The sequence below is a fragment of the Equus caballus genome, chromosome 16 (genome assembly GCF_041296265.1).
Source record: "Equus caballus isolate H_3958 breed thoroughbred chromosome 16, TB-T2T, whole genome shotgun sequence".
In the NCBI taxonomy this organism is placed as follows: Eukaryota; Metazoa; Chordata; class Mammalia; order Perissodactyla; family Equidae; genus Equus; species Equus caballus.
The window spans coordinates 15057603-15072506 of NC_091699.1; the positions used below are offsets into that span (position 1 = coordinate 15057603).

The window sequence follows — 14904 nt, forward strand, 5'->3', positions numbered from 1 at the left end:
TTTAAATGCTTTGTCTCGGGTAGCCAAGAAGATTCTTTTTAAATGCTTTGTCTCGTTTGTAGTATCAAAACAATACGTTGTTCTTTTTTCAGATTTCAAATACAAAATTATATTGTGCTAGTGAATATGGTTTTTCACACTACATTTAGACACAACCCACTGTTCCCTGGAGCTTCTCATTCTAGGGGGACACCCCCTAATTGACTACCATTGCGCAATACTCTTTCCAAAGCTCTCTACCCTTCCTTCTCACTATGCCATCTTTCTGTCTCTAGGACCACCTATGGCTACGGTAGCAATAAGAAAGCTCTCAGGTGAGAGTCTTACCAAACCCTGACATCATCTTGTTTTTTCTGGGGTACACTTGAGTTAAATGTTTTCTCTCACTTCCTGACATCACCTGAGGGTTTTGTTTAACTTATGTCTTACATTGTAGTATCCTGGAAGAAGAGGCCTCTATCTTCCTTATTTACATATGAAGATAGGATATGATTTGTGACTTATTTTCAAAAATGATGAAATGGAAAATATATTTTTTGAAACTACTCTCTCACCTCTCTCACTGAATTTAAATCTTTATTGAAAGAACTTTTCATAGTTTCTCTCTCTCACTCTTATTCTCACTCTTTGCTTGTTTTTCCAGAAGGTGCACAGACCTTCTTGTTCATTTTTAAGCAGCTTCCAGAGCTGCTGTTGATTTCTGAAGCTGCTTTGGAGGCAGGAAACCAACAGTGAGGTCAAGAATTGTAAGAATTCAAGTATATAAAGAAAGGTTGCTGCTCTGGGTCTTGAATATTTGAGATCGTCCAGGAAGTTGTTGTGGGGAGAGAGCAAAGTGGGAAGCATTGCCCTAACAGAGAGCAATACTTGTAAAGCTGCAGTGATAAGATAATGGTAATGGCATGGAGAAAGATAAGTGGAACACTAGTGAGATAGCATAGAGAACCTAGAATTATAGCCACACGTACAGAGAAGCCTGACATGTGGCAGAAGTGGCATCACGGATTAGCGGGGAGAAGAATATATTCTTCAAAAAATGGTTCTGAAAAAATGATTATCCATAAAGGAAGAAATTTAACTGGATCCTTACTCCTCATCAAACTCAAGAATCAATTTGCAGATGGATTGAGGACTTAAATGTGAGGGACAGAACTCAAACATTTATAAGAAAATATATACAATTATACTTATCACCCTGGGGTAGGACAAGATTTTCATAAATATAAAAATACAAACTGTAAAAGAAAATATTGATAAATTCAGCTTTGTTAAATTTGACAACTTCTGTTCATCAAAAAACACTGTAAAGAAGGTAAACAGATGAGCCACAGAGTAGGAGAAGATGTTTCTAATTTATATAATCAACAAAGAATATCCGGAATATTTAGCTTTTCTAAACTAAACAAGTTAACTACTGCATCTCTGTGACCTAAAAATCTATAGTCACCAGTCATTAGCAGTAGTATCTTGGGACCCCCAAGCCCTATCTGAGGTTGATTGGTCCTGCAAATTTAAAGTGAATCATTACAGAAAGTTATCTGAGTTACAAAGTCTCTGTCAGGCAGTCATCTGTAAAATCCACTTCAACGCAAACCTTGAAAGGATCAAGCCACCTCTTTTAGGGAAACCCATAGAAAGATATGTCTTTCTAGTACTCTGTTATTCCTATAGTACTCAATAATATTTCCCTAATGATATATCTATAATATTCAAATTTATACATTTCTTGCATCAAACTGTAGTTAATAATAGCAACAGAAATGCTAATAATACCTAAAAGTGGTAAAATTAATAGTTGCAGTGGCATGTTTAGATTTTATTTCTTAATATATAATACCTATTGGCTATCTTTATCCATTTGATTTCTTACAGAGCTCTTATTTACCATTTTGAGAAAAAAGAACTCTAGACTCGTCACATGCAATAATTGTGTTTTTAACAATACTTGATTGACTTTTCTGGTATATGTGAAGTGATGCTTTTTTCCTTCATTTTTGTTAGTTGAAACCAAACTGTAACTAGGGAAAAAGACCAGAGTATTTCTCTGTTTTTTCTTCTAGAAGCAAAGAAAAGTAAACAAATAAAAGTTAAAAGTCTTGGGGCTGGCCCCGTGACTGAGTGGTTAAGTTCGCGCGCTCTGCTGCAGGCGGCCCAGTGTTTCGTTGGTTCGAATGCTGGGCACGGACATGGCACTGCTCATTAGACCACGCTGAGGCGGCGTCCCACATGCCACAACCAGAAGGACCCACAACGAAGAATATACAACTATGTACCAGGGAGCTTTGGGGAGAAAAAGGAAAAAAATAAAATCTTAAAAAAAAAAGTTAAAAGTCTTGACTACTTATTAAAAGAATGAATAACTAGAAACACTACTTCCATAGTTTCAGACCTTCATAGATTCAGAAGATGAATCACTGATGCTGGTGATCTGCTACCCTTGTAGCACTTGGTACAGTACCTGCTCTTACAGGATTTCGACTCCTTGAAGGCAAGGGCCAGTTCTTTTGTATTTGTCAACCACAGTTTCATGCTCTCATTTCTCTCTCATTATCATTTTGGCAATAGAATAATCAGAAGGAGAATTATGATAATAGAAGGGGCTATCTAATAGTGGATAGAATACTATACACAGTTACCAGAGAGTGAAAAAGCTTCATAGAGATCAGTGCTTACAGGTATAATACTTTAGGTAAGAATTACAGCAAAGTGTTTTGTCAAATTGCATTGCAAAATAGTCCAGTTTGTGGTTGAGGAAGGGCCAAGCAAATGAACATTTGTGTATATTGCACACTTGTAGTACTATATAGTTTTTATTTGTAAATACTGGAAATAAATTATACCAGAGCTTTGTTCTCTATTAACCGTGGGATGTGTGCAGTCAATAATGAAGTCTTTCTGATTTGTCCAGGAATTAGGTCCAAAATGAGATCCTTTTATCCTGAATTTTTTGTGATAGAGTTATTGGAAAGGGTTTAGGGGAGCTCTGTATTGTGACCTGCAGAGACTAGGGCGTCTCTTTCGTCGACAGTGCTTGCACTCAAGTGAACCTGACCCAGGAGACTAGCATACTTGGTGGTCTTTAGATGATCTTCCTCAATTTTGACAAATGATGGTACTATTTTTTCTATTAATAGAGAGCTGAATTATCTGGTTTTCTAATTTAATAAGGACCTAAAAATATAAACTGATAAATTTATGGGTACCATGCTCTTAGCCCACTTTAGTAACGCAGTCTCCTTACTTTTCTTTCTTTCTTAGGGATAGCGTTTGCCTCATCAACCTGAGTGAGGCATGTTAGCACCTGGGCAGAGTTTTGCTTCTCACATTGCCACTGGTAACAGAAGTGTAGTGATGATAGCAATCTAGTGCTCCGTATCTGAAGTTGAGCTCACGCTTTTCTCAGATAGCCACCTTCTTATTCAGCATACTGTGACAGGGAGCTATCCGGAAAGGGGTGATTCCCACCTTTCTGAGAGGTGAACCAAGCTGTTACAACCCAAGGGACCTAATAATTAAAGTTCTAAATTCATCTTTGTCTATATTTACCAGGGGAAGTCTTGTTTCCAAATTGAAATGTTTCTACTAATCAATTTTAGTACTTGTAATTGAAGAAGCTGTTGCAGCACATCCAGATATTCTTAGCCTGCTAGCTCTGTCTTCTATAGAAGGCAAAATCTGCACAAGACAGTACCAAAAATGAATTTTTATTACAAAGGTGAATTTTTCAAGTAGCCTGGTTTCTCCCCACCTGATAGAAGTTGCTGCATCTTTCCAAACAGGTTCTCTAATGATCTTGCTTCACCATGGCTACAAATATGGAGGGGCTGGTTCAGCACAGAGTGGGGACCCAGCAGGTGGCTGAGGTGAGTGACGGGCTAGCACAATGGCTGGCACCCTTGCTTTTGAAAGGAAAAATACATCACTGCGCTCTGTTGTTTCAAAACAGTCCCAGTGAAGTCAGCTTGTGATCTAAATCCAAAGCAGGATGATGCCATCTAAGAAAAAGAAAAATGACAAGAACATTTATTCCTAATGTTTCTTTGAGTGAGTAGGGTAGCCTAGCTGCACACAATAAGGTAACTTTAAAAAATTTCACCTTGAGCCAAAAAGCTAAAAGAATCTGGTGCTTATCCAAACTTGTGAGTATAATTTTAACTCCAAGGCTCCATCTTAGTTTCTTGCACATTTGATACTTCGTTAATACTGTGGTATGGTGGAAAGCCCCGATTCTGTGCATTCTGTGCATTCTGCTGTCGGTACTGACTGTCTACCATGTACTGGGGGTTTTGCTAAGTGCTGGGAAATATGGAGCTTGAATGAGCCGTTGGTCCTTCTTTCAGCGTTCTTGGAGCCTGGTTAAGGAGTAATTATAACACAGAGTGAGAAGTATAACTCCATGTGAGGAAGGTGATCCTGGAGGAGAGTCTTGAATGACAAGTAAGCATTTGTCAGATAGACCCAAGGAAGTGGGGTGGAGAACTTTGTGGCAGGTGCTGCTACAAAGGCATCCTAAGTCAGAAACCTATGTAAAGGTAGGAGAGAGGCGTGAAATAGTTTGGTATGTTCAGGCAACTTGAGGTGGAAAGGAGGGAAGTAGGGCCAGATCTTTTCACTCTGTACCCGGCCATATGCAAGGGCTTCAATCTGTACAACAACCTTTTGAGGTTGGTATAATCATTATTCTCATTTTTTAGGTGAGGAAAACAAGACTCAAAGATAGAAGTAATTGGCTGAGGGCACACTGACCCAGTTCTGTTTCACTTTTTCCAAAGCTCCTCCAATAAACCAGGAGCCATTCGGATTCAGGTTTGCATTTTTGAACCAATACTCATAATTCTAGGGTGAAGATGCAAATTTATCAAAGACTGGACATTTAAAGAAAGGACTTAAAAAAATAAAAACTAAGTGCACACATGCCAGTTTAAATCAATAAAAATGGTGAGCAGATTTTAGATCAGCCATTACCTTTAAGGCAACAGTATAACTGATCTTCCCCCAGCAAATAATGATTAATATTAACTGAAGATGAAAGCAGAGAGATTTCACAAATTCTTTAATATCATGTTTTTGGAAGGACTGTCAGAGCTATGAAAGTATTAGAGTTAAAATGCTTGTGTTTATTTGTTACTTTAGTTTGTGATAGGAACAATAACCTTAAAAATCATTTTTGATTTTTTCAAATATTTAGGGTTATTTTGCATTTAATACAGTTTCCAACTGAGGCTGATTTTGAGACTAGTATATGGATCACTGCCCTAAGAGGTCATCATTAGTTCTTTAGGGGAAGAGGTTAGTATAGTATAGTTCCTTATAGGTTAATAGAACTTTTGTGTATTTGTTCAGAAAATTTACTAGCTAAAATTTTCTGTCAGCCTTATTTTCTTCGCGTAATGGTATTTCATATATTAAGTTAGTGTAACTATCGTTTCCTATGGCAAAAAGTGCATTTTTAGGAGACTTCCAATATAATAGAAGGCATTCTTAATTTGAAGTGCAAAAGCAATCTTCCTGTTTAAAATATTCCCTAGATTTCCTTGCTGTTATTTGAGGGATAAGTATGTGTGTGTGTTCTTTGAAATCTCAAGCTCAATAACTTTAAACTGCATATAATAACTATATAATAGAACAGCTAAACAAGTAAGGGAGCCTACAGTGCATCATTTCAGTGCTAAACAATAGCTGAGTGGGAATAAAGTATCTCAATTGGGGGGTTATTAACAATCAGTTTTGGACGGTTGTATATTCAGTCAGCAGACAGTGAAGGAGCATATCCCTTCCCTGCCCGTCAGCCATAGAGGGCACACAGGTGAATAATAGGACTTGGCGTCTGCTCCCAAGAGCTCTCTGTCCCTGGGGTCAAGCATGAGATATGGGCCACACTAAAGGGGTGAATAGGAAAGGACAGGCTATCAGTAGTGGAAAGGAGGCTATTCTATAGCGATCAGACAGATTGGGGGTTTAAATCCAGGCCCTGCCATTTGTTATCTGGGTGACAGCCTTGTGCCTCAGTTTCCTCATCTACAACATAGAAGTAATAATAGTATCTGTCTGTCTCATGGGATTGTTATGAGAAGTCCTTGAAGTGAAATTATATGAAGAGCTTTAGTAGGGGCTGTGCTTTTGCTCCATGAATGAGATACAGCAACGTTGTCAATTATGTAAATGATTTTCTCTCGAGTCACCAAATCAGCCTTTTTCTCTAGACCAGGTAAGTCACAAATACCAAGGTAAACTACAAAAGTTGGATAATACAAAGTAACAACTTGATGTCCTATAATATGTTCAAATTTATCCAGTTATTCAGAAAGACAATTGTAATGCAGCAGTCAAGAGTGTAGACTCTGGAGCCTGATTACCTGAATTTAAATTCTGGCCCTACCACTTGCAAATTGTGTGACCTCTCTGTTTTTTGGAATTGTTTATGAAGAATTAGTGTTGATTCTTCTTTAAATGTCTTGTAGAATTCAGCAATGATGCCATCTGGGCTCGGGCTTTTCTTTGCAGGTATTTTTTTGGTTACTAATTCAGTCTCTTTACTTCTTATAGGTCTATTCATATTGACTGTTTCTTCTTGAGTCGGTTTCAGTAGTTTGTGTCTTTTTCAGAATTTGCTCATTTCATCTAAGTTATCTAATTTGTTGATATACAATTATTATTCACAGTATTCCTTTATAATTCTTTTTCTTTCTGTAAGGTTAGTAGCAATTTCTCCTCATTTGTTTATGATTCTAGTAATTTGAACCTTTCTTTTTCTTGGTCAGTCTCGCTAAAGGATTGTCGATTTGTTGATCTTTTCAAAGAACCACCTTTTGATTTTATTCATGTTTTGCTCGCTTGCTCTCTCTTTTTTTTTTTTGGTGAGGAAGACTGGCCCTGAGCTAGCATCTGTTGCCAATCTTCCACTTTTTGCTTGAGGAAGATTGTCTCTGAGCTAACATCTGTGGCACTCTTCCTCCATTTCATATGTGGGATGCTGCCATAGCACGGCTTGATTAGTGGTGCATAGGTCCACGCCTAGGATCTGACCCTGTGAACCCTGGGCCACTGAAGCAGAGCAGGTAAACTTAACCACTTTGATACCAGGCCAGCCCTTGTTTTTGTATTTTTTATTTTATTAATTTTCACTCTAATAAAACCACAATGAGGTACCATTGCACATCTACCAGAATGTCTAGAAATAAAAAGATAACAAGTGTTGATGAGGATGTAGAGAAATTAGAAACGTCCTGCATTGCTGTAGGTAATGTTAAATGGTGCAGCCACTTTGGAAAACAGTCTGGCAGATCCTCCTAATTAACACAGAGATAACATATGACCCAGCAGTTCCATTCCTAGGTATATACCCAAAAGAAATAAAAACATAAGTCCACACAAAAACATATGCACTAATGTTTGTAGCAGCATTATTCAAAATAGCCAAAAGGCGGAAATATCTGAATGTCCATCAACTGACAAATGTGGCATATCCATACTATAGAATATTATTCAGCCATAAAAAGGAATGAAGTACTGATATATGCTACAGCATGGATGAACCTTGACAACATTATACTAAGCCAGTCACAAAAGACCACAGATTATATTATTCCATTCATATGAAATGTCCAGAACAGGGAAATCTGTAGAGATAGAAAGTAGGTTAGTAGTTGCTTAGGGCTCGAGACTGGGGGTGCTACCTAGAGAGTACAGGGTTTCTTGTTGACGTGACGAACTCTTCTAAAATTCACTGTGGTGATGGTTGCACGTATCTGCGAATATACTAAAATCATTGAATTATATACTTTAAATGGGTAAATTGTATGGTAGGTGAATTATATCTCAATAAAACTGTTTTTTGAAAAATAGTACACAACAGCAACCAGATGCCACTTCCGAAATTCGGAAGTATTTTCCAAAATGAACAAAAAGGAAAAAAAAAACTAAAGGGATTTGTGACTGCTTCTACTTTTTAATTAGAATTATATACTTTCCCAAACAGTAAAGAATGATTACACATACGATAAACTATGGGTTAAAAAAAAACAACAGTATATATAGTTTGATTCCAATTTGTGAGGTATTTATATCTAATAATTATCTATAGCTTCAGGCTATGTACACAAGACAGTGTGCCAGGTATTCTGCTAAGCTCATTATCTCATTTAATACTTCCATTAGCACTGCAAGGAAAACATTATTTTCCCTACTTTAAATAAGAGGAAACTCAGAGGTAGATTAATTTGCCAGGTTTCCATATCTGAGTGACTTCAGAGCCCAGGCTTTTAACCACTACACAGTAAGTTCATTTTCTAAAATATCCTACATGCTAATAGTATTTTTTAGTTTTCTGGATTATAGACAATTATCTTTATACTTTCATTTTCCAAATTTTAATTGTAACACTTTTAAAAAGTCGATAGCACTCTTATTTAAACAAACAAAGCTATTGATTCTTCCGTGGTCACAGAGTGCCAGAAGTACAGCTAAATCCAGGCTTCTGCTGGATTTATGTTCTCTGGAATTGACTATGAAACTTGATTAAAAAAGCAATATGGTCAATTCTTTTTTAAAGGGATAGTTGAGAGTTGAGAATTTGTAACTGAAACAGTGGGAAATTGAATCATACCTAAAAGTAGTATTAGTTTTGCTTTTCATGTGTGAAATAAATGAATTTTTCTAAAGATCTTCAGTATTTTTTAAGCATTTAAGATTTCCCTCTATAACTGGAAATTTAAAACAGGCAGACAGACACACACACACAAATACATACACTGTGTGTTTCTTCATCATTGCCTAAATGAAATAAAGACACTTTTCAACTCAGTAAGATGCTTTGAGTCAGGAAAAACTTAGGAGTTAACTTGTTGGAGCATTTTGAGTCACTTACTGATTGACAAAAAGAGATCACTCGTACACCCAAACTGTCTCAGGGGCTCTCTGCCATCAGATGCTCTTTGAATAGGAAGATCCTGTCACCACTGAGAAAACAGCCAAATTCTTATTACCCCATTACTCTTTTTATCATCAGAGCTTGCCTCACCATTGCAGAAACCTTAGGCCTCCATGTAAGGGAATGTTTAAAAACACAGGGCTCTCCCAGTTTTTGAACAAAACTCAGTATTGGCAAGGCTACATCCTCAAGTGGGAGAAAGCAGAGTCATTGGTCAAGTTTCAGCTTTCCAATGTTCTGGAAAGACCAACTCATTACCATTAAATTTGATTTTTCTGCCCCCTTAGCAGCTGGATATTTAAGTTTTCATTTTCTTGTCAAAGTAGAGCATATGATAGATTTAAAAGTTGGACAATGCTATGTTTGGCTTGAAGCAGAAAACAGCAAGCTACTGAGCCACCCCCCTCCCCTTTCCTTATCCCTGAGTCTCCCTTTCTAAATACCAGATTTCTTGTTATTTCTAAAAATATCCTTGCCCTGACTTTTTTCTTTCTTTTTTTTTTTTTTTTTTTTTTGACTTATCAGTGTTAGACATTGTCCTTTTTTGGGAGGGAGGGGTTTTTTCTTAATTGTGGTAAAATATAAAAATTGCTGTTATAAACAGTTTTAAGTGTACACACATTATTCTGCAACCATCCATCTCCAGAACTTTTTCATCTTCCCTAACTAAAACTCTGTCCCCATTAAACACCAACTCTCATACCCTCTTCCCTTCTGCCCCTGGCAACCACCATTCTTTCTCTGTGAGTTTGACCACTCTAGGTACCTCATATAAGTGGAATCATATAATATCTGTCCTTTTGTAACAAGCTTACTTCACTTAGCATAGTGAGATTCATCCATGTTGTAGCATGTATCAGAGTTTTCTTCCTATTTAAGGCTGAAAAATATTCCATTGTATGTATATACAATATTTTGTTTATCAGTTCACCTATCCATGAACACTTGGGTTGCTTCCACCTCTTGGCTACTGTGAATAATGCTGCTGTGAACATGGGTGTGCAAATACCTCTTCAAGTCCATGCTTTCATTTCTTTTGGTTATATACCTGGAAGTGGAATTGCTGGATCTTTTGAAAATTTGATGTTTAATTTTTTGAGGAGCCACCATGTTGTTTTTCCGCAGCAACTGCCAACAGTTTACATTCCTACCAGCAGTGCACAAGGGTTCTGATTTCTCCACATTCTCACCAACACTTATTTTCTGTTTGTTTGTTTTATAATGTCCATTTAATGGATATGAAGTGGTATCTCATTGTGGTTTTGATTTACATTTTCCTAATGATTAGTGAAGCTGAGCAGCTTTTCACGTGCCTATTGGCCATTTGTACATCTTCTTTAGAGGTCTCTTAATTCAAGTCCCTTGCCCATTTTTTAATTAGATTGTTTTGTTGTTTTTGTTAAGATGTAAGAGTTCTTCATGTGTTCTGAATATTAAACCCTCATCAGATAAATGGTTTGCAGATATTTTCTCCCTTTCTGTGGGTTGCTTTTTCACTCCCTTGATAGTGCTCTTTGATGCACAAAAGTTTTTAGTTTGGATGAAGTCCAGTTTACCTACGTTTTCTTTTGTTGTCTGTGCCTTTGGTGTCATATCCATGAAATTATTGCCAAGTCGAATGTCACACTTTTCTCCTATGTTTTTGTCTATGAGTTTTATAGTTTTAGCTTTTACATTTAGGTTTATGATCCATTTGTATATAGTGTAACTTATGGGTCCAACTATTGTTTTGCATATTCTTTTCCAGTTTTTCCAGCACCATTTGTTGAAAAGACTGACCTTTCCCCATTGAATGGTCTTGGCACACCCTTTTCAAAAGTCATTTGACATATATGCAAGGATTTATTTCTGACCTCTTCTTTTTTTTCAGTGGTAAAAATTGTATAACATAAAATTTACCATTGTAACCATTTCTAAGTATACAGTTCAATAGTGTTAAGTATACTTACATGGTTGTACAGTGGATCTCCTCAACTTTTTTAGTTTCTAAAACTGAAACTCTATATCCATTAAACAGCAACTCACCGTTTCCCTCTGTCCCTAGCCCCTGGCACCCACCGTTCTACTTTGTATAAATTTGACTACTTTTTGTACTTCATGTAAGTAGGATCATAGAGAAATTATCTTTTTTGTGACTGGTTTATTTTACGTAGCATAATATCCTCAAAGTTCTGAGCTCTCTATTCTATTCTATTGGTCTATATGTCTGTCTTTATCCCACAACCACACTGATTTGATTACTGTAGCTTTGCACTAAGTTTTGAAATCAGGAAGTGTGAGACATTCAGTTTGTTCTTATTTTTCAAGATTGTTTTAGCTGTTTGGGTCCCTTAAGATTCCATATGAAGGTTAGGATGGATTTTTCTATTTCTACAAAAAAAAAAGTTGGGATTTTAATAAGGATTACATTGAATCTGTAGATGGCTTTGGGTAGTATTGACATCTTAGAAATATTAAATCTTCCAAACCATGAACACAGGATGTTTTTCTATTTTTTATGTCGTCTTTAATTCATTTCAGCAGTGTTTTGTAGTTTTTAGTGTACAAGTCTTTCACTTCCTTGGTTTAGTTTATTCCTAAGTGGTTTTTTTCTTTTTGATGCTATTCTAAATGGAATTGTTTTCTTAATTTCCTTTTAGCATTGTTCATTTTTAGTGTATAGAAACACAACTGGTCTTTATGTGTTGGTTTTGTATCCTGCAACTTTGCTGAATTTGTTTCTCAGTTCTAACAGGTTTTTGTATGTGTGTGTGTAGAATCTTTAAGATTTTCTATGTGGAAGATCATGTCATCTGTGAATAGAGGTAATTTTACTTCTTCTTTTCCAATTTCAATGCCTTGTATTTATTTTTCTTGCCCAATTGCTCTAGCTAAAATTTCCAATACATTATTGAGTAGTAGTGGTAAAAGCAAGTATCCTTGTCTTCCAAATCTTAGAGGAAAATTTTTCAGTCTTCCATCACAGGATATGATGGTAGTTATGAGTTTTTCATATATGACCTTTATTGTGTTGAGATAGGTTCCTTCTATTCTTAGTTTGTTGAATATTTTTATCATGAAAGGGTTTTGAATTTTCTCAAATGCTTTTTCTCCATCAGTTGAGATGATCTTGTGATTTTTTTCCTTTCATTCTGTTAATGTAGTGTATTGCATGATTGATTTTTGTATGTTGAACCATACTTGCATTCCAGGAATAAATCCCACTTGGTCATGATGTATAATCTTTTTAATATGCTGCTGATATCAGCTTGCTAGTATTTTGCTGAGGAATTTTGCATCAGTGTTCATAAGGGATGTTGGTCTGTAGTTTTATTTTCTTGTAGGTCTTGTCTGACTCTGGTGTCAGGGGAATGCTGGCCTCGCAGAAGGAATTTGGGAGTGCTTCCTCTTCTCTGGTTTTTTGAAAGAGTTTGAGAAGAATCAGTGTTAATTTTTTTTTAATGTTTGGTAGAATCCCCAGGGCTGGTCCAGGGCTTTTTAGGGGGGATGGGTTGCATTGATGACTAATTCAGTCTTCTTATTAGTTATAGGTCTATTCAGATTTTGTTTCTTCATGATTCAGTCTTGGTAGGTTTTGTGTTTCTAGGAATTTGTCCATTTCATCTCACTTATCCAGTTTGTTGGCAGTTTGTTGACAGTTGTTCGTAATACTCTCATGATCTTTTTATTTTCTGCAAAATCAGTGGTAATGTTTCTACTTTCATTTTTAGGATTAGACATTTTTTGACTTACCATCATGGATGAAGAAACTTTCATCTTCATTCGGTGCCGCATACACTCACATCTCTTCCCTTCGTTCTCCCAATAAAATTGTATTCTCTTTGCATAAATTAATGTCCTGTTACCTAATTATGGCACTATCACAGATACTTTCTAGTGTCTCCAATGTAGTTGTAAAACCCTCTGAATACTATTTTCCATGCAAATACATCAGAGGAATTTTCAGTCTCCTTTTTTTCTCTGTGAAAACATTCCTTCTAAAGCCCTCTGACCTCCTGCTTCAGTCCCTACTGATTGCTTTTTAAGCTGGCTGCACAGCTGTCATCCTTCTCTTTTTTTTTTTTGGATTCTTTGTTTCCTTCAGTCCATGTTTTTTCCTTTTTTAAAAAAATAGAAATAACTGCATTATGCTCCAGTAGCTCCCTAGGAAAGGGTACATCAGAGGTGACTTGTTTTTAGATCTTACACCCACATGCTTGGTAGTTTGGGAATAGAAATCTAAGTTGAAAATAATTTTACCTCAGAGTTTGAAGGCATCATTTTATTGTCTTCCAGCTTTAATTGTTGCTTTCAAGGCCATTCAGATTCTTGATTCTTGTAGCTGACCTTCTCTCTCTTTCTCCACCCCCGCTTCTGACTCTTTCTCTTTCATTCTTTCTTGCCTTTACCACCCACCTTGTTAAGATCTTTTCTTCATCCCTGTTTTTCAGAAACTTTACAATAATTTCTCTGCGTGTACTTATTTTTTCATACATTCTACTGGGCACTCAGAAGGTCCTTTCAATCTAGAAACTCGTGTCCTGTTCTAGAAAATTGTTTTATACTAGTTCTATGATAATTTCTCCCCTGAATATTTTTCTAGTCTCTTTCCAGAACTGCTGATTAATTGGAGTTCGATCTCTTCAACTAATTTTCCGTTTCCTTATCTTTCTCTCCTATTTCCAACTCTGTCTGCTTCTACTTTCAGGGAGATGTCCCGACATAGGTCTGTCTTCAGCACTTAGCAGTTGCTTGAACATATTTAACCTTGCTGTGCCAGATTCTCCAGCTGTCAAATGGGGTTAATGATTGTACTCATTTTAGAGGATTATTGCGAGAATTAAATGAGTTAATGCATAGAAAGCGTGGCACATTGCAAGTAATACATTGTGGCAAATAGTAAGCACCCAGTTCCTTCTGCTGCTGTTGTTATTGTTGTTTCTTCAACTTTGTTTTCACTTTTGCTATCTTGTTTTTTTAATCACACATTTTATTTATTTATTTATTTATTTTTTCTTCTCCCCAAAGCCCCCCAGTACATAGTTGTATATTCTTAGTTGTGGGTCCTTCTAGTTGTGGCATGTGGGACGCTGCCTCAGCACGGTTTGATGAGCAGTGCCATGTCTGCGCCCAGGATTCGAACCAACGAAACACTGGGCCAACTGCAGCAGAGCACGCAAACTTAACCACTCGACCACGGGGCCAGCCCCCTAACAAAAGTTTCTAGGAAAACTGGACTAGCACAACCCAATAGATGTTACAGAGCACATATGCAATTCTGAGGGGAAGAGCTGAGATCAAGGAGTGTTTTTCTTCAGGAAACAATTCTACTAACGACAATATGGGAATAGAAGTAATTTAAAATGTTCAAGGCATATTAAATGCACAACTGTGACTCCAAATTGCCACTTAGTATGCTTTGTATAACAAGATAGAAAAACTACCCGCCATCTATGGAATGTTAAGCTGACACCCAAGATAATCAAAACCTCCCACATTCAATATCCCACTATTTTCTGGTTGTACCAAAAAAATAAACAACCAGCAAGTGATTTCACCTCTCAAAAAAAGCATTTACACTTTAAAAATGGGATGAGGTGGGAGTCCCTCCGTCTTAAAAAATGTTTCTAGACCTACTAAAAAAACTTGGGTTTACAAAAGAGTTGATAAAAATATTTCTCTGGATTGTACAAGAAGGGAGACACGGACCGCTGATAAGACAAGTATATGATATTAATCAGACTTGGCTTCTTTCTCTGGGTTTTCTGCAGGTAAAGCTTCTTTAGTGTCTTGGTTAGCCCCTTGCTTTGTTTTCCCTTTGCTCCTCTTTTCCCTTTTGTTTGCGGTTTCTTTTCTGAAGAGTTACCCATTCCTGCCGCCTTTTTTGGCTTTGTTTCCCCTTTTGCAGGAGCAGGTTTAGCCAACAACTGCAGATTTCTTGGTCTCCACTGCCCGGGCCCCTTGGGCTGAGCTGACCTTCCTTTGGGCATGGTGGG

General features: G+C 36.9%; 1 protein-coding gene across 12 annotated transcripts in view; it reads left to right on the forward strand.

The window, feature by feature from the left end:
- Positions 1-14904, forward strand: part of NR2C2 (nuclear receptor subfamily 2 group C member 2) — a 135308-nt gene that overhangs the window by 9306 nt on the left and 111098 nt on the right. For 5 of the 12 annotated variants that reach the window (XR_002800496.2, XM_023619917.2, XM_023619921.2 and 2 more), the window contains exon 2: positions 3780-3863. The exons of the other annotated variants lie outside the window; for them this stretch is intronic. Coding sequence is in view for 4 of the 5 variants with exons in the window: in XM_023619917.2 (XP_023475685.1) it covers positions 3804-3863 (60 nt within the window). In the remaining variant the exon portion in view is untranslated. The remainder of the gene's footprint in view (positions 1-3779; positions 3864-14904) is intronic. 12 annotated transcript variants of the gene reach the window in all.